The sequence below is a fragment of the Pelmatolapia mariae genome, linkage group LG7, assembly GCF_036321145.2.
Source record: "Pelmatolapia mariae isolate MD_Pm_ZW linkage group LG7, Pm_UMD_F_2, whole genome shotgun sequence".
Lineage (NCBI taxonomy): Eukaryota > Metazoa > Chordata > Actinopteri > Cichliformes > Cichlidae > Pelmatolapia > Pelmatolapia mariae.
The window spans coordinates 19,639,601-19,666,794 of NC_086233.1; the positions used below are offsets into that span (position 1 = coordinate 19,639,601).

At 38.2% G+C, this 27,194-nt stretch overlaps 1 protein-coding gene across 1 annotated transcript; it reads right to left on the minus strand.

Moving 5' to 3' along the window:
* Window positions 1-3,013: 3,013 nt before the first annotated feature.
* Window positions 3,014-26,940, minus strand: slc45a2 (solute carrier family 45 member 2). Its single transcript, XM_063478309.1, has 7 exons — window positions 25,978-26,940; window positions 23,391-23,567; window positions 11,726-12,087; window positions 10,617-10,760; window positions 8,544-8,667; window positions 7,844-8,049; window positions 3,014-5,121 (listed from the first exon to the last, which is right to left on the minus strand). The coding sequence occupies exons 1-7, from the start codon at window positions 26,447-26,449 to the stop codon at window positions 4,900-4,902; spliced, it is 1,707 nt and encodes a 568-aa protein (XP_063334379.1). The 5' UTR covers window positions 26,450-26,940; the 3' UTR covers window positions 3,014-4,899.
* Between the last annotated feature and the right edge of the window lie 254 nt (window positions 26,941-27,194).

Genomic DNA, 27,194 nt, shown 5'->3' on the forward strand with positions numbered 1-27,194 from the left:
TCTCAGTAAATATAAATCGAATTTAAAAGCAGTCAAAAATGGCATTTCACTGACAGCTTCACTGTCCTCCCTCTCTTCCCTTTCTCACGTGTTAATGATGCAATGTGAGCAGAATAAAATCCTCCCTGAAAAGCTATTTATGTGTCCACATTGAACCCCCCCCCCAAAAAAACAACATACAGTCAATTAAGTGCTTAAGACCATTTAAAGACTGTCATTTGGTTAATATGCCTCCAGAGCCTTCAGTCCCTCGTCTGTTCAAGCTGTGAGCCCATGACATAAAACAGTGACAGAAAAAGAAACAAAAAAACTACATACATAGGTGTCTTGCAAACCCACAAAAATAACCAACATTATGGGATAAAGAGAATATATATACACATGGCAACAGGCTAATCTAATTACAAGTGAATGCCAAACAGCTCCAGGACCTTGGTTTTAAATTAGTACACCAGAGAAATGATTCATGTGGGTGTTCAATCTGAAAACCACAGTGCACGCACACATATCATGGGACATGTCGAAAGTAAGTAAAATCCCCTTTGATGGAAGTACTAAAAAAATGACTTGAATCAAAATCATGATTAGAAATTTAAATGTAATATTCATTGCTCAGAAGGTGATCTAATATCTCCTCCTCACATGGGTCTGGATGTAAAGGACATTGATGCAAATATGATTAGATAATCTGCAAAGGCTTTTTTGTTGTGAACTCTAGTTATCTTATTCACTCAATTGGCTATAAATATGCAACACCAATTTAAAAAGTTGGGACATTGTGCAAAATGTAAATAACAGCAGAATGCAGTAATTTGTAGAGCCATATTTTATAGGCAGTAGAATGCAGAAGACATAATAAACTGAGGAAAACTTGCCTGCATCAAACACATGTCTAAAAAGTTGCCACTGTGTGGCATCCTCTCTTCTTTTCACAACAGTCTATAAACAGCTGGGAGCTGAGGAGAGTAGTTGCTCAGCTTTTGGGAGAGGGATGTTGCTCCATTCCTGCCTGATATATAGGATTCCAGCTGTTCATCACTCCTGGCTCTTCTTTGTCATATTTTCCATTTCATGTTGCATTAAATGTTCTCAACTGGTGAAAGGTCTAACTGCAGACAGGTCAGTTCAGTGTCCGGACTCTTCTACTATGAACCAATTCTGTTGTAATACATGCAGTATGTGGTTTTACGCTGTCTCGCTGAAATACATGAGAACCTGGCTGAAAAAGATGTCACCTGGATGGAAGTGCTGCTCTAAAAGCTTTCATCACTGATGGTGTCTTTTCAGATCCGCCAATTTCATAGGTACTAATGCACCTCAATTCCATCAGAGATGCAGACTTTTTAAATGAGCACTGAAACGAGCACTGAACAGTTTTCCACTTTGCCTCAGTCTAATTCAAATCAACTTTTCTGATTTTATGAATCCAGCTGATATTATAGACCAGGAATGTCAAACTCATTTTGCATCCAAGGCCACATACGGCCAGACCAGTGAAACCAGTAAATTTTAGTATAAGAAAAAGAAGTGCAATTTCACCAGTATGTCAGCACAGCAGTTTTTTTTAAAGTTGTCTAGAGGGCTGAATTGCAGTTTTTGTCCATGTGGAACTCTTCCTAAGACGCTCATTTTATACCGACTCAGGTTACTGACCTGTTGCAAATGAACCTAATTAGTTTATTATGTTTCTCCAACTGTTTCTTTTTAGCACCAAATATTTTTCAAGCGTTTTATTTTTATTGCCCAGCTTTTTTGAGACATGCTGTTGTCATCAAATCCCAAGATGAACTAATATTTCGCTTGAATGTTTTCTCAGTTCAAACACTTGACATGTTTTCTATGTTCTATTGTGAATAAAATCTGGATTTATGGGATTTGCTGATCCTTTTTATTTACATTCTACACAGCGTCCCAACTTTTTTGGAATTACCTAAAATCTGTGAAATATTGCATTTGTGGTGGTTTCAGATGTAGCAACTTTCCAGTTATTATATTTCAGCTGGGCTCACGTCCTCATTTTAGGTTTGACAGCGTTTTAGTAGGTAAAGGTGAATGCTTGGACATGAATTGAGCTGCGGTTTGGGGATGACAACCGGAAGGAGCGTGTTTGGAGGCGTGGTCCCGCTCCTGAAATTCCGATACATAATCTCCAAATACATATAGGAAGTGGGTAAAATAAGTATTTAATACGTCACCAATTTGCCAAGTAAATATATTTCTAAAGGTACTAGTGACATGAAATTCTCACCAGATGTCGGTGACAACCGCTCCAATCCACACATGCAATGAAATTAAACCATAGATGTCGATAAATTAAGTTGATAATGAGAAATGACACAGAGAAAAAGTACTGAGCAAGCTTGATGAAATGTATTTAATACTTTCTAGATGACAACTTTATTTTCTTTCTCTGAATTCATTTCTCATTTGAGAGTTTCCTTGGCTGTGTTTTGAGGATTATTGTCTTGAAACGGTGAGACGTCCACCCTCGTTTCATCTTCATCATCCTGCTAGATGGCAGCAGATTTTTATCAAGAATGTCTCAGTGCGTTTTCCGTTCATCCGTCCAGCGTGCCAGTGCCGTATGCTGAAAAACAGCCCCACACCGTGATGTTCCCACCTCCAAACTACACTGTTGGTATGGTGTTTTGGGGGTGATTTGCAGTGCCTCTTGACATGGTGTATTATGGCATCCAAAGACTTCAATTTTAGTGACATTTATAGTTTTATTTCTTTGCATGCTTGGATCGAATGAGTTGTTACCGACATCTGGTGAAAATTTAATCTCAGCAGCACCTTTAGAAATATGTTTACTGTAAATGGGCAAACATACGCGGGTCAAATTGCATTCTCTTGAGTTTAGATTTTCTGTTTTATTTATCATGCAATTGGTGAACCACAATATAACAGGGTATTTGTCTCTACCCTTCTTGGGTGTGCACTAAATAAATAATAAAAACAATAACATAAACACGAGTTGGTTTGATTCAAAATGCTGTTACTTCTTTATTTGATCATTTTAGACAGTGGTGTGATATTTTGTGCTAATGTCCATATTTGTTGTTAAAATTTTCCCTGTGTTTTGTGTGGGAGTCACCTTGATAACTAACTAACTCTAATCAGTTCATCCTTGAGTCAAACAAATTGTCTGTTAGATTCAAAGAAATCACCTGAAAGCCTTTGAGAAATATTTTAATTACCAAAGTGGGACATAGCTTTGGGCAATAAATCGAAAATATGTCAAACTTTGACATGATTTCTAATGATGCAGCTGTAAATTTAACACTCCTTGCAACCCGAGTGGATGAAAACAAACAGCAGTCCGTAAATGAATAGTTTGTCATGAAACTTGTTAACACTCTCTTTCACAATGGTACAACACTGAAATGGCTGTTGTTCGGCTTAGCTGAACATGAATACTAGAAAAAATGGATAAAGACAGGATCTCTGATTAAAATCAACTATGGTGAATTACAGGTATTTGTAGGTAGATTAAAATTAAATAGATGTTATTGGATAGTTTTACTGGGTGGTATTGTTTAGTATTGCTAACTGCAAATCATCTGTAAGTCCCAGATCTATTGTACGTCATTGGTGATTGATCAACTAACATGTTTTCAGGCACAAATTATTGTAATTTATGTGTGCTGATAATATAAAGTCTTGCTTGTTAATGTCTTAACCTTTTGCTGCCATGTCTTTGCTAGCGTATGCTAACGTAGATAGCGTATGCTAACTTCGAGAAGAGAGGCTCCAAGATCTGTCATTGCTGTAAAAAATCCTAGTGATAGTATTTACAACCATGTCGTGGATCAGTTTGCAGGATCCTCTGCTCTTATTGGCAATGCTTTATACTGTCGATCAGTACACCCACAAAACTCCTATACAGGAAGTTGATTTTGGCTCTCTGATAAAAAAAAAGTCTTAATCCCTGATCCTATGAGTCTTACCTTGTAGATAATACAGGGTTCTGGAGCTGATGTGGGTAAGCCTGACTTGACGTCCAGGTGTCTTACCCTTAGTCCAAAAAGCTCTAATCGGTTGTTCTAGCCTTTCCAAGTAATATCTTCCATTGGGGCCTATTGTACTAGTCTGTAAAACCAACTCAGACTAACAAGTGACACGATCTAGGGGAGGGGAGCTGCATTAACAGGTGTGACTGATAAAATTTGACCTGCAAGGCTACTCTGGCTTTTTCGTAATGCTGAATTAAAAGAAATGAATGATATTATGGCTCAGACGTGCCAGAGCAGAGATGAGTGAAGTTATAGCATACAAAGAACTGAAGTGAAACAGAGTTTTAAAAGTAATGAAGTTATCCACTGCAACCACTGTCTGTACTTCTCCTGCTGTGCTGTTGATCTTTTCTATCTTATCGATCTATTCCTGTCCAATTCCTTCACTATTGGTCCCTTCACTATTCCGGCCCATTTGTCAACCAGTCATGCCGGCGCACAGATCATTCAGTAATGTGCATTTCAGCTGAGTGAAAACCCCTCTTGGTTTGGTGTCTTCATGTTAACTGTAGAACCCTTTGCAGATGGGTGGTGAAATGTCTCCAAGAACCTAAAAGAAATCCAGATGCCTGCAATCACTTTAGACTACTGCTGTGAAACTGCTTAATGAACTAACAGTTTCAATAGCTACATGAAATTGTTTATGTGCATGTAATGTGGCAAATATCTGAAGATGAGCTGTAGAAGATATCAGTTGCTGTTTTAACCAAAAGAGACCATTTTTAGGATCTATCAGACCAGAGAAACCTTAAAAAAATTGTCATAACTGGCAGTTAATTGGCCTCTGAGGTAAGATTAAAAATTGCAGACGTTATGATGATATAATGAGCAATCATTGTTTAATAAAACAATATCATTAAAATCTGTATTTGAGCAGAATCATTCATTCCACATATCTAATGAAGAGGACAATGAAGATGCAGCCGAGCAGAGACATGGTCGAAGCCGAGAGGACCACCACGATCACACTTCCTGCCGCGTTGACCAGAGCACCGAGCCCTACGCCCACGATGATCTGAGCCAGCTGGACCATGCAAGTGAGGGCGGCACAGTCCATTCCCGAACCTCGAGGACTTTTATTGCTTCCGTGCAGCTTCAGTTGTTGCTGGAAGCACAGGAGGTTGTAGGTTATTAGAGAAGAGGAGGATGGCGGGGAGGGGAAAACAGAAGCGCAATATATGGAAACATCAATTTCAGTTTAATCAGAGAGGCTGTGGCAAAAAACACAAACAAACAGCTGGATAAACAGACGGCTCTGAGAATATGAAGAAACCACTTCTTAAAAAGATATATTCTTTTCAGCCTCGCTTCAGTTGTTGCAAGTTGAATTCCATCACACTCTCACCTGATTTAGTTTAATCAGGTATTGACTGACTGTGACAGAAAAAAAATAAACAATTGATTTTTGAGGCAACCACTTATGAATGACATTGCAGTTTATGTTTTATAGATGAACTATATAAACTTGTTTGAGAATGTTGCAGCAATACTATAACCGGTATTAAAACATTTATGTGGACACTTAAAAAAAGGAAGAAAAAAAAAACGTTTAGTGTTATTCCAAACCTTTAAAATGAAAATCTGATCTTTTATTTTATATTTTTGGTATTTAAATGCATAAATGTAACTTAAATAAGTGGCAAAGGAACAGCCTCTAACAACGATGTAACACTGAATGATGCAATTTCAAATTCACAATAAAATATGAATGCCTGTGTACTTGACTGACAGATGATTTCTACTGTTTGATATATTTAAATCAATTAATTCCCCATTTAACAGGTATAAAAGGGAGGATTACAACAATTTAACACAAAAATGTCAGTTCAGTTTTTTGTTCTGCTTGGGACGGTATTGATGAATAAATAATGACGTATCTGGCTTTATGGTTTTGGAGAGCCTCGTGAATATCTCTGGTTTCCGTTCGGACTTTAAATACTTCTACAGAAAACCGCCAGAAGGAGTAGAGGCAGTTGTATTATGGGATTAATAGTTAGGATAGTTTTTTCGGGGGCTTTAAAGTGTCTCATTCTTGATCTGTGTTTTGTAAATACTTGAACTTTAAGGAAGTAAAATATGGGACTGTGCACAAGTCTTAAGCCACACCTCATTTCTTTATATGTTGCTTCCAAGGAGCCAGATTTTCCTGCAATAGTTCTTTAGACTTTCTGAGGATCTTTCAGAGTTTGTCTGTCCACGCTGGCTACCTTTTCACTCATTTTCAGTCCACATTTTTAGAAGAGTGACTGACCTTGTTTAAGAATACAAAGAGACCTAACTCAAGAGATGAACCAGTGTCGTGTCTACACATATCAGACAAGTTAAAAAGAGAACCATTTTTTAATTTGTTACGTTAAACACTTTGTTACCAGCAGACTGTTGAAAAAACACTTGATTGTTTTCCTCATTTCCATAGTTGAATCTGTGAAAAATGCCAAAGATAACACAGATACACAACATCCAAAGACTCAGAATGTCTCACCATGGTGTGCAGTTTGTGCTTAAGAAAACTATACACCAAGTTGAGGACAAAAGTTGCATGAGGTGTCTGGGTTCTTATCAAAATTAATGGAATTATTAATACAGAAAAGTACCCTCAGATTTTAATCCACCATGGAATACCATCTGAAAAGTTGCTTATTTGCAGAGGCTTCATTTTTCAGCATCAAAATGATCCCAAACACATTGCCAGTGCAGGATAGAAAAATCGGATAGAAAAACACAAAATAAAATCAGCCACCAAGGACCCCCCTAAAGCCAAGACCTCAACATAAATGAAGCAGTGTGGGATCATCTCAACAGACCATGGAATAAAGGGCAGCCAACATCCAAAGAAGGGCTTTGAATGTCCTTCAAGAAGCCTGGAGAACTATTCCTGAAGACTGCTTAAAGAAATGACAAGAAAGCCACCTGAGAGAGCTCAGGTCGTATTGAAGCACAAAAGTGGTCGTACCAAACATTGACTTTCAAACTAATTAGAATCAGACACATTCTGTTTCTGCCTTACATACCGTGTTCCCATGTATACTGACAGGTTTTTGCACATTTTCCTACTAAAATATAAAGATTGAGGTGTGGCTTAAGATTTTGCACATCTCTGCAATGCTTTATCTTAGTCTCAAATTTTGATCGGAAATCACGATTAAAGGAAGTAGCTACGCTAAAGTTTCCAGTCGTTATATACCCTTTTAAATCGAAGCTTTCATTCACATCATTCAGAAATGTTCGATCATCTTAATTCTTACAGTATGCTTTCTTAAAAAACCCCACCAGAAATAATAATTTCTTTTTATGTTGTTACTGTAATCTGCAGACTATTTTCTTGATTGATTGCTTGTCAATCAATTTGTGCCTGTTACAGTTTCACATAAGGACACATTAGGGCTACATTTGATTCATTCCCAAAACCAAAAGTTATACTAGGAAAAAGATAATTATTTTGGAGTATGGGGTTATTATTTACCTGCACACTGAAGAGCTTTTGTTTTGTCTGATTGACCCCATGGATCTCATTATTAAGTGTTATCTCACGTTGCTTGGATACTTTGATGACAGTTTTGTAAATGCACAATTTCCCCTTTATAAATCTAGAAAGGACTGAAATTCCAGCACACATCAAAGACCTCAAGGTTCATCTCTCAATAGCTGTCAGCAACAAAAACAAAACATGTTTTACACTGTGGAAAAAGCGGAAAATTAATACTATAGGTATGCAGTATCGCGTACAATATACAAATGTGCTCATTTAAGAACCATGTGATCCTTTTAAACTGAGGAAACCTGAACAATTCCTTAGCTAGTAAGTGTTTCTACTGCCAGTTTATTACCTCCTCTTCTCGTTGATACTCTGCTATCAGGTTGAATGGGATGGTGTAGAGTGTGCTTGACATAACACCAAACACACTGCAGAGGACGAGCGTTGCTATGATGTTGGGGAAAAGGCCAATCAGGCTGGTGCCCAATCCAAACACAAGGTAGCCCATAAAATATAATCCTTTCAGCCCGATGTATGAGAGGAGGAAGCGCTGCACATCTGAAAACACACAGACATGTACGTCACGGAAAGTTAAAATTACTCGTGGATCAACAAACCCGCATGAGGCATATGGAGTCAGGGTAGATAATTATGTGAACATTAGATTAGCGTACATTAGATGTACCAAAACTGTCTGTACATATAATTGGACAGGCCATTTTTCATTTCCTAGAAGCCAAGACTCCTTCTCAACAGCAGAAGACTAAAATTGCTGAGTTCATGCCAAGCCTTCATTATTTGGCTGAGCTTTACCCTGTATGTAGCACAACAGTTCTCTCAGGTTCACATGTGCTGTTTAACAGGGGATGTTTGAAGCATACATGCGGACTTACGTGTTCAGAATAACGCAGCTCAGGATGCCTTGGCAAAAGCATGCTAAGGGAGTACCCTGCAATCCCAATGCAAAAGCAGTAATTTCCCTCTGTTATCCATTTCCACCTGCCACTCCTACTCTCTCACATAACTTCCCCTCACATATTACTGCCACTTACATGAGTAGAGAGCAGAGGACACTGCATTAATGCACAATCCCCAGCAGCCAACTTCTACTCCCCTCTCATATGTGGCATAGGCGGTAGAGTTGTGATCGGCGTACGGATTCCCCTTATACACAATCTGAAAAGAGAGGAGGGTCATTTAAAAAGAAAGGGAGAATGTATAGCGCTATTCTCAGGACACAAAACATCATGTGAAGCTGAGGAAACCTGAACATAAGGCTTCACTAATTTGTATATCAGATACTGGCCAACTTCTTTTTAAAATCAGGCTTTTATCTTTTATTTTCCTTATGAACAAAACGTCTGTAGCCCTGTCGCCGAACAGGGAGCCTGACTATGCATTTCTCATTGCTGATAAGAAATAAGCCTGCAATTTTAAATAAGTCGGTGCATCTGTGCTTAATGAAGCGAGGCAGAGTCATGGTGTGAAGAGCATCCTTTGATCAGCATTCACACTGTGACACTGTAAAGCGTTCATCATAATGGCACATGTCAACAGAAGATTGCGCACAACAATAACAACACGCTGCACCTCCCTTCACCCTCCATCTGCCCCCACACATGCAGGCAGCTTAATGGAGCTTGAACGCAGATACATGTTGCAGTGTGTTGCTTTTCCTCTCTAATGTTATTGCTTTGAATTGCTTTGAACCTTACCTCATTTGAACATAAGTTATTTTAAGGGCTCCAGAAAACAAGTCTGACATGATTTTCGTTAATTGTTTCTGCCAAAGACTAAATTGCCATATTCAAACAAAGCAAACCAAACTGAGTAAATTAGATAATTATATGTTAATTGTTTTTGTTTTGTTTGCTTGGATTATTGAGACGGTTTCCACATGTACAAGGATTTTCTGTTGTTATTTGGCAAAATTATCGCTGTTTATATGAAAATTCAAAAAATCACTGTCAAGAACACGCCTAGGCAACAGGTGGTGATTAAACCCTGACTTTTAGATCTGATGGCCAATCAGAAGCTCACAAGCATTAACGCTGCTCACAGTCTGACATCACAAAAATCATCGGCAATGACTAAGTTATTAGCTAACGAGTGTGAAGGAAAGAGTTTAATCCTTAATCCTCACGACCACTGATGTCTACACCTAGCTAACTCTGTCCTCCATGACTAGAGCCCAGTCGATTTACTGGTAGGCTGATCTACTGGTATTGGCTTTTATAATGCTAATAGATGAAAAAGTGAAAAAGCAAAATGCTCTACAACCTAATTATGAGTGTTGATGTTGAGTTTATCCACCAACGAGTACTCTGCAATTTCCTGTCAGGAAGACATGTTCAAAACACCACGATAAACAAATGCTGTGTAATAGCGTAAAGTAAATAAATAACTACACATGAATGCGAGAGGAATCTGTTTAGGTTTCCTGTGTCTTAAAGAAGAAAATCAGCAATGTGTCAAAATATCTGATTTTTAAATCATCAAATATTGCATATTAGCTGGGCTCTATTCATGACTTTTTAAAAAAAATGTTTTTCTTAACTTGCCTAAATTGCTTATTGGTATGTAAATTGCTTAAAGTAATGCATCACTAAGTGCTTTGAGAATTAGGTGATTGGTAGACCTTAGAAATCAGCTCAGTTAATTTGAGAAATTGAACTGGATCCATTCATGTTTTTGTTAGAGCCTTTTGTAGCATTTTTAGTGCAAATATAACACTTGCAGTGTGGTTAATTGGACTAATATCCAGCTGAAGACATCTGCTCTGAAGTTTTATTGGTACAGTTTATAGTTGCAGCTGTCTAGCAACAGCTGGCATTTTAGCAGTCCACAATCTCATTCAAAAACATTGTGGTGAGTTGGCTGTAATTCTAAACTCAAGGCTTTAGAAAAAGAAACACTTTTTTCTCATTTATTTCACCAGACAGAGACCTTGGCGAGGAACACAATCTGACAGCAAGATGTGAAAGAAAGGACGCAGCGATGATAAGTATCAAGTAGAATTGTAACCTTTATGTGTTCGCAAATGGCCCAGCTTTCTAAATAAGATTATTGATTGGTTACTATTTGAAATTCTAAAAAGCTCACTGGAGACACATGCAAATCAATACCTGTCCCATGAAATCGGTAAAGAAAAGCATATTGCAGAGAAACGCTGTCCATCCCAGCAGGTGGCTGACACACAGGCAGCGGTAGTGACTTGGCATATTGACAATAGCTTTTATCAGCAACCTGAACGTCATCTTCTTCTGGTCCTGCAAATACACAAAAACATCACAGGCATCAGTGCCAGCAGCTAAAAAACTGACGGGAGAAAAAATCCTCTCAAAGTGCTCATTAGTCTGCTGGTATTTCACTGCTAGTGGTGTTTTTAGCCCATGAGTGACAACACTTCAAAAGACTCTACAATTAAAAAAACATGCATGCCCCATAAAAGCCTGTAATTAGATTGAATGAAGGGATTCAGCATAAAGGACTACTACTAAGGAGTTGGCTTTAGGATTAACGATAGGAGATGATTAAAGCAAAAGGAAGACTTGAAAAAGAAAAAAACAAATACGCTCTTTGGAACAATCATCCCTTATTAGTTTTCTAGTGTAGCAGATATATACAGAGCAATTCTTTTAGCATCTTTTTTTCTTAAACCTTTCTAACATAACAGGCAAAAAATAAACAAATGTGAAACATCAATAGAAAGCTGAATCTACAAAAGAAGGAGGAGGAATATTCAGGCAAAAGGTCGACATCGTAGAGATAATTCATCAAACACATTCCTGCATCTCAGCGGCCTTTGGGATACTCTGTGGAACCCTCTTAGATCCTGCTGGGATAGCATAGTTTTTCAGGATTTATACAAACTTGGAGAGTTCATGCCAGCTGTATGGCTTGTGTCAATAAAGCAAAAGGGGGGGACAGATCAAATACTAAGATATTCTGCAAAGCATTCAGCAAAGCAGGAAAAGTCTTGAAACTCCCTGAATACTGCATCTCACATCAGCATTTACTACTGTAGAGAAAGTATTCAAACTCCTTTAAATAAGACTCAGTGTGTTATTTCCATAGTTTCCTCTGCCAAGCGTACCCTGACTAACCATTTGAATCTCAATATAGTCTGCGGCAACTTCAAGGTTTGACTAGTTTTATTGGCTCTCTGTATTGTGTAATTCACTTATGGTAATGCACTAAACTCCCTGAAAGACTTTTTATGCATGTTACATACCTCTTTGTTTGGCTGTTTGACACTTGAGGTCACTGAATTGGCTTCTCCCAGGGCTGAGAAAGATCTGGGCCTGAGATCTGTGACAGATGCGGAGACTACAGGAGAGACAGGCTCCTTAAGTGCCCCATAACTATTGCTATGAGAGCTCAGTAGGCGAAGAGGGCTGGATGGTGAATCAGACGGAGATGGTGCCTTGCCCAGAGGTTGCTCTGGAATACTGAAGAGGTGCACAGTGAGGAAGATGCCCCAGGTCAGCGCTGAGAAGAAATAGATGACCTGGTACTCGGATCCAAGGAGACGGCCCAACACGGAGTGACCCCAGTCCATAGCTCCCACCAGGTAACCACATGCTCCGCCCAGGCCTGGTGCACACAGAATGAAAGATTTAAACAATGCGCAGATCCAAGAATTGTTCTAGAAGCATGGCTGAGAGCAGTGAGAGGTAAAGGGGAGGAACCAAACGCACGAGTTCTCTATTAGTTATATACATGGTGACTAGAGTGGTGACTGATGAAATAACTCCTATTTTCAACCACTTGGGGACAGCATCAAGAGTTGGGAAACCTCCTTTTGAACTGATATGGCGAAGTAGCAAGAAAACAGTTATTTGTACTGACATTTATTGTGTGTTGTGTTAAGACCAACTAAAGAATGCAAATCAAACATCTCCTTGCTTCTAAGCTCTGTTTTTAGTCTCTATCGGGCTTTCTGTAGTTGCTTAAGCTGAAATAATGTGGATAAATGACTCCATGATACCTTTGACAGTAACCAAAGCAGTTAAGGTGTAAACCAACTAGCTTAACTCAACTAGCTGTAACTCTGAATTTCTTTAATGTAAATTCGCCTTTGATAAACCTACTTCACATTATTATCTAGTGCCTTTTGTTATGTAGGCAGTGGAGCCCATCTTTTTTTAACCTCTGACATCCAGGACCTACTGTTCTGGTGATGTCATCATACCAAGATCTAAAAATCTCTATCTGATCTTTTATCCAGGCTAAAAACTTCAGAAAAAAGTGGGCTTCTGCTTATTATTAAACCAGTTTATCCAAATTCAAATCAGGAGCATCCAGAAGAAGATTCTGAGCATCCCGAAATCATCCATCAGGTAATTCTTAAATCTGTACGTCATCAGGAATAGACTGGTTAAATTTGACCTCTATGGAAAGGGTGCAAAGAAAAAGAAAACATTTGCTGAACATGTCATTGAACATACGATTATGTGACTCGGTTGTTTAGCTGTAGTAATGATAGACATGCCTTGACATTTTTTTTTAATAGTAGAAATGTTCTGGTTTGTTTTTGCTTCAGTGCCTGAGGGGCTGGTGTGCTTGCGATCTCTGAGACGACTATGAATTTTGCATCATATCAAAGAGTGAAGAGAAGAAGATGATTAGAGGCCATCTGCGGGGAAGTGTAAGGTGATGGATTTGAAACAGGCAGCACATGAAAGACAGTCCCCTCCAAAAAACCCTGAAACCCTAGGAATTTTGCATTGAGAAATAGTCAAAAGAAACATGCTACAAAAGCTAGTTTTTGCTAACAGCTTCTGGTGCCGAGAATAAACGTACTTTTTTCATAAAAGAAAATTAAATTATTAAATTATTTGGATCAAATAACTGATTGAAAAGGGGATTTTATCTGAGATATTATTCAAGCAAACCACATTTATCTGTTGACACTCTTTAAAAGAACCAAATGTAACTGTACATACAGTATGTTCCATAAATGAAGAGAAAAGCAATTTTATTACTTTTACTGGCACGCACCACTGGACGAACACCTTTCAAAACTCATAACAGAAAAGAAATATATTGAATATTTTCAGATGTGGGAAAAGTAATATGTTGTTACTGTACTTACATAGAGTTTTTGGATACCTGTGCTTTATTTGAGTATTTAAACACTTGTTACTTTAGGTTTATTCAGACGGGAGCTATTTGACCTCACTCACCTTCCAGACATCAAACTGATTTCACTGTAAATGGAGAAACAGTAACATATAAAAGAGAATCCTATTGGTGTATCCCACATCGGTTCTTATGACACATGACGAGATGAAATAGCGCTGCAGAAGAGGAGCGAGCACAAAGGGAGTAATATTTTTTTAAGTGGCAAGTCATTTTAAATGCATCTTTTAAAGAGCTCAACAAATGTCAGCAAACACAACAGTCTGTGCAGTTTGTCAGACAGTGTGACTGATCACTGCTGTATTTCCCAGGGTGAGAAAAGAATGAGAGCGAAGATTACTCAACGATGAGGAAAGACAAGAGAGGAGGAGGAGAGGTTGTTTTTAAATGCAGTTGCTGCTCCGTGACATTTGATAGACTCAGAATTTAAAGCTTAAAGGTAATGTCCTCAATTTTATAAGCTTTTGATATCAGGTTTATACCTGATGTGTTGATAAAATTAGTTTGTTTTCATACTGTGAAATATAGTATACCATCTTTGCGCTATTCAAAGATAACATGAAAATACTGGGCAATTAAGTGCAAGCTACACTGGTTACTTTTCATTGCTGTGGTGAAGTTTACAGTGATGCACTGTTGGAATGGTGCAGAGAGTTTGGTTATACCAAGGGTAGCAGGCATCAATATAAATTTAAGATGATAATGCTTATTAGATTTACTCACTGAATCCCACCTTTATACAAGGTTTATGCTGTCTAGGGACTGGAAATCACCCACTGTGGCTCATGTGGATCATGTGCTTATATCTCGTTAAATTCGGTGGGCTAAATCAGACCTGAGGCAGCGCAGCTCAGCTGATCACGTCATGCACACAAACTCAACTGGGACTCACAAAATAAATGAATATGACTTACTTCTAGTGTTTTGTTTTGTTTTTTTATCCTAGGCTGTACCACTAACATTGATCTTTTAAAATTAGCTTAAAACTTTCATTTTTGCTAAAGCATATAGTTAGGGCTGGATCAGGTGACCCTGAATCCTCCCTTAGTTATGCTGCAATAGCCGTAGGCTGCTGGGGGATTCCCGTGATGCATCGAGTGTTTCGTCTTCTATTCTATGTGTTAATAGACCTCTCTGCATTGAATCATACTTGTTTTTAATCTCTGTCTCTCTTCCCAGCATGTCTTTTATCCTGTCTTTCTTCTCTCACCCCAACCGGTCGCGGCAGATGGCCGCCCCTCCCTGAGCCTGGTTCTGCCGGAGGTTTCTTCCTGTTAAAAGGGAGTTTTTCCTTCCCACTGTCGCCAAGGTGCTTGCTCATAGGGGGTCATATAATTGTTGGGTTATTCTCTGTATGTATTATTGTAGGGTCTACCTTGCAATATAAAGTGCATTGAGGTGACTGTTGTGATTTGGTGCTGTATAAATAAAATTGAATTGAACTGAAAATTGATCTTAGTGTTCCCACAACTTCTGAATCCACTCCTAACTTTTTCTGTTTAGGCAAATTGGCCCACCTATAATGTAGGTAACAGCAAATAGAGTTAGTTTTTTAATTCCCTTGTTTTCCTCTGCTTGCGTTCTACATAGCAGATGTTTAAGCAGAGTACATTCATTAGAGTCAAGGCTGAAAAAATATTCCCACGAATTAATACTTTTTTATTACCTCTGCCAAAGTCTTTATGTTTTTGGTAGCATGAGTCATGTTGTCTGTAAACACAATAGCTTTTCACAACAGCTTGAAAAGCTTTGAATGAATTCTGGTAAAACTGTGTAGGGGTGTAGAGTGGGGTCAGGCTAACAAATAAAAGGTCTTCAAGGTCAACTTAATGATTTGTTGGTCAAAAATTGACAAAAAAGCTTTATAACTTAGAAACTATGATTCTTGCTAGTGCGGTGTGTACTACAGGTTTTAACTGTTTAAATACATTATACAGAATACAGTACAATGCTCCTGAATAATTAAAAAATTTATTTTATTGTATTGTTTTTTTGGAAAACCAAATAAACTGGTGAGCAAAAACTTTCACTTGGCATTTATTATTGCATATAAAAAAAAACAACTAAACGATGAAATGAATGCTACACATGTACTATATCCATAACAATAAAATTGATAAAAAATAATAATAATATTCAAAATTTTGTCAAGAATATCAAAATAGGTTTCAACAAAACGAACAACAAAAGCCCGAACTTTGCAATTTTTTCACTGCACTACAAACGTCTGAAAGTGTGTTTAAAACAAACAATGAAAACAAAATGAATTCATAAAAAATACACACTGTTTTCTTAAATACAAATACTGCCCAGAGAGTGAACTGCCATGGTGAAGGTTTGCACTCTTGCAGTGTTGCTTGTTAAATGAAATTGGCAGGTGGAGGTTCAATGAGGTTTGCACAAAAGCTGTTTGTGGAGTTGAAAAGAGTTACGTTTTAGTGTTTCACTTTTATTTGCATGAAGAACCTGAATCAATACTTCCACTTTTACCAGAGTATTTCTAACACAAGTGTTTGTGCTTAAGCTCAAATGTAGATTGTCTGTACTTTAATGTCAGTGGTAAGGTTAGATGACATAAACTAAGATCAACATCCAGGCAATGGATATGTCTCATCAGGAATCTGGATTTAGCCTGTCTGTCACCGTCGCAGCGTACTATTATGAAGCGAATTATCACCTGCACACAACGCTGGAGAGACATATCACACCAGTCTTTGATTAACGACACGGCCTCCACACTCGAGATGGACCGCGTCATTATCGAGCATTTTGCTTAGTGGAGACAGCTGTCTTTTTATGTCAGCGTCATAATTTTGCTGAGCTATGGATAGCTCAGCGAACCTTCAGTGAACCCTCAGTGAATCACTGCCTCTCTATAACTTGGTGGCTTTTGCAACACATAAAAATACACCACTAATAGTTTTTATAATGTGATGACATTATTCTTATAAAGCGCCTATTTCTAAAATAGCAGGAAGAGACTGAGTTTTCTTTTTTAACGTGATTACGTGTTTAACTGACCACACGCCAAAAGCAAAATAACCAAATAACAAAATTTAAAAAACGGAATTACACAGCAATTTCAAAAAAAAAAATGTAGGTAATCACTGTGTAACATGTCAATCAAAAAATAGATTTCAATGCTTTACAAATTTCATCAACTTTATTTTATTCACAATATCACACAGAAAACTTGTGAAATGTTTAGAGAGATGTAGGGGCCATCCTACATTAGAAAACCATGTTGTCCCATTATTTTCTAATGTAGAATTCTGGCTGTGTAAAAATCCCGGTTCTTCTTTGTCATATTTTTAATTTCACAATCGGCAAAATGTTTCTTAGTGAAAAGTTTGGAGTGCAGGCAGGCCATTTCAACACCTGGACTCTTCTACTATGAAGCCATGTTGCTGTAATAGATTCAATATGTGGTTAAGCGTTGCCTTGCTGAAACACACGAGAAGAAAAAGGTGTTTGGATGGGAGCACATGCTGCTCTAAAACTTGTATATATCTTTCAGCATTGACGGTGTCTTTCTAGATGTGCAAGCTGCAAATTCTATAGAAACTCTCATACGATCACAATTTCACATTTGATTCATCTGGCCACAGAACAGTTTCTGAGCCCATGCAGTGATTTCAATGATCGCATCATGCCTGTTTTTAGTGTAGCGTAGTCTAAGGTCCAGACATTCATGGGCAGACAGTATTGATTTTCAGCCTTGTCTTGTGCCCACAGAGATTTCACCAGAGTTTCAAAATCTTTTCATGATACTATGAACTGTAGATGATGTTCTCTAAGACACTTTTTTATACCCAATCGTGTTACTGACATGTTTCCAAACAACCTATTTCATTGTAAAATGTTCATTCAGTTCTTTTTAGCACCTCTTACTTTGAACATTTTGAGATGTGTTCAAAATGAGCTCATGTTTTACAGTAAAATGTTAAAATATTTTTTGTGCTCTATTGTGAATAAACCGTGTTATTATTAGACTTGCAGACTGTTTAATTTTGTTTTTAAACAGCATCCAAACTTTTTATGAATTGGGGTTATAAAACTACTTGATTGTTTTTGTTGAATCACTAACTTTGTCCATTAACTCTTGCCTCTGCAGCCCTCTATAGTTGCTCACCTCAATAGAGGCTATTTTTCTACATTTTAGTCATTGGCAGGTACCGTAATAACCACTTCAGGAGTCACGCTTCACTTATGTCTGCATGACTTGAAGATTGATGCGGCATCAATTCCTGGTTCAAGAGAGTTCCTTTCTTTTCTTTCTGGTCTTTTCTACCGCTGTAATAGTTGAGATTTTTATTGTCTGCACCTACAGTTTCACTCAAGTAAAAAAAATGGCTGACGTGGTTAGACTCAAGGCTGATTGTTCTCAATCCTGATGGTGCTGCAAACAGCGCATAGATTTATTGTAAAAATGTAAACCCATGGTTATCAAACTTTCGTCATCATACATACTGCATCCCAGCGTGAAGTATTTTATTAGGAAAAATACCCCCTTGCCAACACAAAAAGTACAATAAAGGATTGAGCCATTGAGCTTTTTTAAACAACAAACCTGTGAAGAAAATCACTTAGATACAATAGTTCAAAACATATCTCCTTATTTATGACAAAGAATTGGAAGATCTTGGTTGTATTGAACCAAATCTAAAAAACAGGGTTTAAAAAGTTTTTGTCATCCTCTGCAGTGATCACATGCTTTCTTAGGTCTTTTTCTTGGTCTCTTTTATTTCTTTGCTTTCTTTTGTCATTGCACAAAAAAGGCCTCATACAATTGCGTTCTTTCACTATACCCTGAATACTGTTGTAACATTTAATCCTTCATTAAATATTGGAAACAAGGGTTCCCACTCACACATTGCCGTAGCAATGAAAATAGGAATGCTGAATATCAAATGCAGTTTATCACATTTACATTTAAAAAATAATCCTAATTAGTTTAGGAATAATGCAGGTCTAACATTGTTACAAATAAGAAAAAAAACAAGTTTCACACCTTTTCCAATTCTCCAAAGTACCCCTGCGGGTACCAACAACCTCATCTGATCAAAACAGCAACCTTTAAAAAGCACTGCTGCAAACAAAAGTCCACAGATAAAGTTCATCTCCTGACATTAATTACAACCCTAAAACTCATATCTTTGCACTAAATTATATCTTAACATGCAAATTCGTCCTTGCCTAACCCTCCCCTGTCTCCGATGGAGGGAGTCACAGCTCCACTGTGTCCACTGTGTCTATGTTTTGTTAAGTAGGAGAGGAAAACCCAGAGGTTCATTTGGAAATCAGGAGGTCTACACCCACAGAGAGCACGCTGTTCTGGTGATTCAGGGCGCAGAAAAAGTCAGAAAACATTAGAAAACAAATCTTTATAGATTAATACTTAACATGCACATAGAGATCTTAGCCTTCAGCTTGACTAACTGTCATTAGTCAAGCTGACAGTTATTAGTATGTTGCTGATAAACTGGATTCATATGACCATCTCTGACTTAGCTCAACCCTGCTATCAATGGAGTTATTTATTTAAGAAATCCTGTTGTACAGTAATAATATGCATGTTATACTGATTAACATGGTTAAAAAACACGACTTTCAGATGTAAAAGTATTCAGTACAGTACTAAAACTTCACATACCAGACATGGCAGTCATGTGCCTGGCTCTGGTCTCTCTCAGCTAAGACCCATGACTGTGTAACACATGACTAGCTCACGGCTGGATTACTGCCTAACTCAAATGCTCACACCACCCAGTGCCTGCTGACATTTGAGCTGAGCACACCACTACGCTCAGACTGAAAACATCATCATCATGTCCATAAAGAAACTGTCTTTCTTTGTGAGCTACTTTGGGAAATATTCTTTAAGTTTATAATGCTTCATTACTGCATCGGAAATAACAAAAATATACAAAAATATCACATTTACTGCACTACAGTATGCTGCAATTTTTATCTGTTCATTGTGAACTCATCCAATGTGAAAATATTATGGGTATCGACATGGAAATTATATTCAAATTATATTCAGTTCAAATTATTAAAAAGAATTACACTGCCTTCCAGAAAAGTTGGAAATGGAAATTAGCGGAAGCGGGGGGATCTTAAAGTTTCCACTCATATATTGAAGCATTATATGTAAAGTCTGCACATCAAACTATATTCAACTTTATATTTAACTTTAATCTTCAAGCAGGCTAGTGTACATACAAATTTTTTTAAGGATATTTGAATTTATACATCCAGCAATGTAAAAAAGTGATAATATTCATCTTTTTCCCCTTTTCTTTGATAAACGGTCCACTGGATGACAAAGAGGTGCAAATGAATTTACCACACTGAAAAACATTTAACTTGCCCTCCTGCCAGAGTCTTGTCAAAAGCACAGCAGCAGCTTTGTGTGCCTAAACGTATTATTTAATCAGAAGTAAACATCAGACGTAATTGAAAATTGATAGGAGAAACTGATGTGCTGCTTGATGTCATGCTACATCCAATATGTGCCTGAGAACTTTTTGTAGTGCTCAGTAAAAGGGAAAATCTATTCATCAGTTCAACCATTTGGCCATAACATGAAGTGCTGGGTAAAAGCTAATGGAACTGCATCAAGGAGTAAGCAAAGTTATGAAAGGCACGAAAGCACTCACACAAAAGCTCATCTGCAGTTCCACGCTCTGGCCTTGGACAAGAGGGTTATGCCCCAAAACTCACAAATCCCACAACCTGTGCTGAGCACGTCACAGGTTACAACGTTGCACCTGAGTGAACTACAGGACTTTTGGAACAGAGCAGTCCAAAGTGAAGATGTTTGATCATAGTGTACATTGCAACATGCAGAAGTAGTGGAAGGCTGATGATTTGGGCTTGTTTTGTAGCCACAGGGCCTTTCAGTCATTGAGTCGACAGTGAACTCCTTTGTATACCAAAGTATTCCGGTGGCAAATGTCAAGCCATCTGTCCAACAGCGAAAGATTAATCAAAATTAGGTCATGAGACACTGCAACGTTTTCAAGCACAACAGCAAATCTACTACAGAATAGCCAAACAGCTCAGACCTCAATTTGATTAAAAATGCTGTAGTGGGCCTTTAATAGAGATGTGTATAAATGAAGGTCTGCAAACATCAATAAACTGAAACAACTATAAAAAGAAGACTGGCCAAAACCCTCCATAATAATGTGAGAGACTGATAATGATTATCTCAATTTATTGCTCCTAAAAGTGGTTTTACAGGCTTTTGAATGATGGGTTGTGCTCAATTTTTCATTCATCTGTCCTGCATTTTGGTTTGGTGTTCGACTTTTTAACTGTAAAACCATACTGTAGAATTGAGCTCAAAAACACTAAAATCCTACAGTTTTCACAGTATTTGAGCAATCCCTTATGTATACACACAATCACCATCCTTTGTTAATGCTTACACTTTTCTTATAGTAGTAATGAACAGTTTATATTGGCGTGTTTGCAATTTTTGAATTGACTAGAGCATTTAAACTGTAAAGGGCATTATCCTCTCGCAATAACTAAACACAGATGTTATGCTTAACATAAGTCCCTATACCTGGAGAAGCAATTCATTTGAAAAAGAAATATCGTCAAATGAATATAAACAATAAAGCAAGATGTGCTGGAGACTTTTACAGGTTTTTTATTTTGTTACTTTTAGATGCATTATATTGCCAAAAGTATTCATTCACCCATCCAAATCATTGGATTTCAGGTGTTTCAGTCACCGTGGTCACAGGTGATCAAGCAGTTATGCATGCAGACTGCTTCTAGAAACATTTGTGAAAGAATGAATTGCTCTCAGGAGCTAAGTGAAGTCCAGTCGTGAAATTTCCTTGCTACTACATATTCCACGGTCATTCCACCCAAGTGAATTGGAACAACAGCAACTTAGCCACAGAGAGGTAGGCTAGCTAAAAGAACGGGGATTTCGGTGTTGGGTTGTTTTTAAAAGTTGGGCTCGGCCCCTTAGTTTTAGTGAAAGGAACTCCTAATGCCATGTCAACACATTTTGGACAATTTCATGCTCCCAGCTTTGTTCCTCTTCCAACATGACTGTACACTTGCACAAAGCAAGATCTTAAAAATGGGATGTCACTTGAGTTCATATGCATGTGAAAACAGATTAACAAATGCTTTTGGCAGTATAGTATATCTTCAGTAGATCCTGAGTGATATAGCAAAATTTAGACCAATATTTGGTGATTTAAAAAATTTGTTCAGGCACATGACACAAACATTTCCCTAAAGTTTATGTGTAGTTATTTATGCATCTTATGTTTGGCTTTATATGAGTATTGACAGGTGTCCCAACCCTGTAGGAAAAACAGGGAGCAAACTGAAATTCATATGTGCCACCCACTGCATTTTGAGACATCCATCACGTTGTATTCTTCTGATACATCATGTGCGCATGGTTCTCACCAACAGCCATTTACCTTCAAAGAGGGCAAAATACACCACAATTAAATCTAGAAGGCAAACAGTCAAGCAAGGACGGAAACACCAAGAGGCACTGTGGTGGTTCATGCCTTGACAACAAGAGCCAGGCAGCAAGTGCTGCTGTTTTTGCTGTTAGCCAGTGGCTCTAACATTGTTAGAGCTCATACTATGTGGAAATATTATCAAACTGTTAATCAAAGGGTGATTTTTAGAACACTCGAGCCTAAGATTAGCTGGCATAATGTTAGCTTATAACGAGCTGTTGTTATTGTTGTTTAGCCAGCTCGCTGTCAGCTGTCCGGAGATGGGAGGGTAAATCTAATCTGCTGACGGCTAGCAATTATGACATTATCAGTAAAAAAAAATAGCATGTGCATGCATGGTTCTGTTTGTCACAGCCCTGACTTCAGTTCAGGAGATGAGGCTTGAGGTAAGAAGAAAGAGGATTTTAAAATTGAAAGTAACTTATGGACGCATTATTTATGTGGTTGGTTTCTAGCAATATACATGAAGCATACAGTGATGGAATTAAAGATGACAGCGCAATATGATGGCAAACCGGCATGTATTTTTAGTGAATTAATTCCAGAGTATGCATTACTTTATTGAAAGACAAAATCACACACAAATCAATGTGTATTTATGAGTACAACATTCTTATTTTCTATTAAATAACCTAAAAAAAATTACTTTCTGTGCCATAAAGAGTGCCCTCTAGTGGAAAAAGGCCAAAACTCATAACATGGTTGAAAGACATTTATGCCCGTCTCTTCTTTACTTTTTTAAATTTTCATTTATTAGTTGATAAATGAAAATTATTTATCTATACCATTATATTGGCTAATATCATCAGCCAGCTGTTATATCAGTTGTGCTCTTATATTTGTGCTTTATCCTAGCCTGACCTAACTTTTATTGTTACAGACAAACTTACTAAGAAAAGCATATATGTATATATCTCAAATTATCGAACATTTCCCAAGTGAACTCTTGTTTGCACTCACAAATCCAAAAAACAGACATAGCTTCCACCCACAGTTTAACACGCTGACAAAGAGACACAGTTCACTGAAACTTTCACACTCCCTCTATATGTGCATCTCCGCCCACTCAGTCACAGCATGAGAAGTTTTGGAGGCTTACTTCCATAAAGCGTTACTGTGAATTGCTAACTAAAGTCCAAATCCATCAAAAGGAAACAATCACCAACGTAACCGGCATAAATAAGTCTAAACAAAACACAAAAGCTGTGAGTACTGAAGCAAGAACCAAACAGTGTTTGTGTTACATACCTGTGAGGAGAGCATGGTAGTGTAAGCCTCTCTCCTTGTCTTCATGTGAACACACATCAAACAGGTAGGCCTTAATGGGTCCATCGATGAAGTCTGCAGCAAAGTCAAACAGCACGACTCCAAACATCACCACCACGATGGCCCATATGCTCTTCAGCGACCTATCTCTGACGAGTGCTGGAAAACAACAGTACACATCAGCACTCAGGACGTACCACAGAGAAAGATTAAAATAATAATACACTGACCATATGAGTACATTAAGGAGCCTTATCTGTCACATTCACAAGTTTAATTAGGCTTGATACACATCACAAGAAAGAACCTCAGCGGACAAGCACGTCGGAAGGCACTTAAAATAACGATAAAATAATTAAAAAAAGAAAACCTATTATGACTGACGCCATAGCAATTATATTTTAAAACCTGAATGTTTGAACGCTAAGCTGCTCTTTTAGAGATATGAAAGATGTCAAATCACACCACAAGAGAAAGTGTAATTAGAAGTTATTAAAGACAATTTTACGATTTCATTAAGAGATACAAGTGAATACTGAAAGACAGGTTTATCATTCCATTAAAACTACAGGTGAAGGAAGGATTTTTAACTTGTCACTTCTTTAAAAAAAAGTCTGAAGTGGCAAAAAAAAAAGTAAAAAAAAACAAAAAATGATTTAACACCAAAAGAGCAGCTCTGGGAGGTGCTGGCCAGCGTTAGGTTTTTCATCTTTAAGAAGAGGGCAGCTACGACAATAGAAAACATTATGTCACACGACTGCTTTGGCATTTACTACGCCCCGGGGAACACGGAGAGATAATCAGCTTATCCAGCCTACGTCAGGAGACATACTTTATAGTTCATAAGAGGGCTATAAGAAAGCCAGGAGCCTTTATCTTTAATTCCTTGGCTGTTTATTTGTCTATTTTTGTAATTTTTGCCTGAAAACACGCACAAAAAATCCTCTAACAGCTTCAGGCTAAACTGAACCACCTTGAACACTTTGGATGATATTGAAGAAAAATAATTCTCTTTGTGTGTATTATCAGAACAGAGTGATTTTTTAAATTTATTTTTGCATCATCAAAATTCTAAATGAAGAGGTAAAAACCCAACAAACTCATAGCAGTGACTCGTGATTGTGATGTTCAGCATGGTATAAAAACTCTCAACATCTGCGCTACTAAGTTTGATTGAAAAGGAAATTAACCGCAACAATACTGCATCTAGTTTAATTGTGTTTTGACAGCTGATATCCAGGCAAAGGAAGCGCAAGAGTGAAAAAGCTTCAGACTACACACAATTAAGACTCTTAACGAATGTTACTGTTGAGCTGATTGCTGCATTTTAAATGTACAGCTTACAAATTGCAAATAAAACTGCACATACACACCGGTTTCCATTATTCCTCACAAAGCAAACCTCTGAATCTGAGTTTGTCACATTTTTGCAGAGTGTTGCTTTCATGAGTTTTCAATCAAAAGCAATGATTCGGGTTAAGTGGATGATGTGCTTCAAATCAGAGTTACTTAAATTATGGCCAAATGTGCATTTAATCTCCAAATGATTCCACAGGATGCTGAACAATCACACACACACTGTCACTGCCAGCAGTGAATCAGTCAGTGTTTCTGTTTTTTAAGAGAAGGCTTTTTACCCAACCTAATATTGCTTCTTATGGTAACAGATTCTTTTGTGTGCAGACGCTCTTGTGATGCTGTCTGGAGTCTAATGGATTCAAATGGAGCATCTCTGGGCCCTATTTTTCCCTTTCATGATGAATGTATCACTTTATCCCCCAAAATCTGTGAACAAGTAGAAATTTGGATTCAGAGTCTTTAAAAGTCTTACAAAGAGGTTGAAACTTGCCCTTAACCTTGTCCTGCAGGTAAAAGAAGACAGCAAAACCTAAATCAGTTCAGTTCATATTTATTTATATCGCACCAATTCCTTCAACAATCACCTCAATGTGTTTTATATAAGGTATGTAACGTAAAGAATCTACAATATTCGAAAGAAACCCCAACGATCACAGGAGCATTTGGTGACAATGGGAAGGAAAAACTCCCTTTTAACAGGAGACTCACACCAGGCTCATCTGCCATGACTGGTTGGGCGTGAGGGGAAAGAGACATTCATTTATTGTGGAAGAGAGCCATAGATTAATAATGACTAATGATTAGATGCAGAGTGGTGTATAAACACAGAGAGTGAAACGAGGTGAATGAAGAAAAAATGCTAAGTGCATCACAGGAAGCCCCCCCCCCCCCCCCCCCCCCCCCCCCCAGCAGCCTAAGCTTATTGCAGTGTAACTAAGAGAGTGCTTAGGGTCACCTGATTCAGCCCTAGCTTTATCAAAAAGGAACGCTTTAAGCCTAATCTTCAAAGTAGAGAGGCTGCCTGTTTCCCGAATCCAAACTGGGAGCCACAGGAGTGGAGCCTGATAGTAAATCTTCGGAATACTTTTAAATCAAAGCTAGCGTGGCCTCAAAGCATTTTCTGACATAATAAGATTACAGATAGCACACTACCTCCACTCTTGTTCTGTCTGAATTCCTCACGCTCACGTTTTCTTCACTGATCCCTCACCTGAGATGACAGCGTCTCCATTAAGGAACAGGGTGATTCCCACAAGCATGAGGATGCCCAGTGCTAGGATGTAAGGCCTCCGCCGGCCCCACGGCGAGCGGCAATAGTCGCTGGCTGAACCGATGATGGGCTGGAGCAGGAAGCCCAGGATGGGGCTGATCAACCACACCAAGCTGTACAGACTCTGGGGCAGGCCCACACTCAGGAGCACCGGCGTGACAAAAGCTGCCTCCACGGCATAGCAGAATTCCCTTCCAAACATGACCAGGCCGTGGAGAATAAGGCGCCCCCGAGAGCGCCTGTGAGGCTCCACAGCTCCAAAGACAGAGTCTTCCACACTGTCTACGTAGTCCACATTGCTGCCATTGCAGTCTGTTGAGTACTGGTGCAGAGAAGTGCTGATGTGTTTGCCAGGTTCAGAGACCCGGCAGGGTTGGGGCCTCACAGACTGATCTTCTGATAACAGAGTCATAATTGAAAAAGAGGGGGGGAAAGGACAGAAGGAGAAAAAGAGAACAGGAAGGGAGTAAAGAGGAGATTTAGATGAAGAGAGGCAAAGAGGTAGCTTTTGGTAGTCTCTCTCCGTCAGCCAAGGGATGGATGAAATGCCAAAACCGGCGCTTGGCTTGAGTTAATCCTCTTCACTACTGCATAGCTGAGCAAAGAGTTCAAGCTCCACGCAGCTTTATTTTGCATGTGAAGGTCTGAGCAAGACTTGGTGAGGAGGAGAGAAAGACAAGGGAGGAGGAAAAAGAAGGGAGTGTTTTAAAGAGATTACGGAATGGCTTTTCCTATTCTGTCTAGTAAAGGCCTCGGGCAGTTCATGGGGTTGAGTGTGATTTGTCAATGGGTGGCACTACTGGCCACTAATGACTGGCCAGTAGTGTTTACTTTAAAACAACTAAAGATTACTGAATTGACAAAGCTAAATTCATGTTTTTCTATACAAACGTGAGCCGGCACACTAGAGTGCTGTACAACTAAAACAACAGCTAAAACAATATTTATCTGTTTAGGAGTGCAAGTAAATATTTGTAATGTGTGATCTTAATCAAAAATTTGAACATTTGTGGGTAACAACAATAATTATATTTTGGCATTAAAAATGGTAATTTTGAATAAACAGCTTGTGCATACTGATGAATGAACTATTACAGAATGATTTTGGTCATTCGAAATACTGTTAAAAAATTAAATACTGTTAATTTATGGCAATT

Excerpts from the sequence above, each read along its gene's own strand:
- slc45a2 (XM_063478309.1), bottom strand. The coding sequence starts at position 26,449 with ATGACTCTGTTATCAGAAGATCAGTCTGTGAGGCCCCAACCCTGCCGG. Across the intron at positions 10,761-11,725 it reads TCAAACAGCCAAACAAAGAG|GACCAGAAGAAGATGACGTT; the intron begins GTATGTAACATG and ends GTGTATTTGCAG. Across the intron at positions 5,122-7,843 it reads AGTATCAACGAGAAGAGGAG|CAACAACTGAAGCTGCACGG; the intron begins GTAATAAACTGG and ends CTGTGCTTCCAG.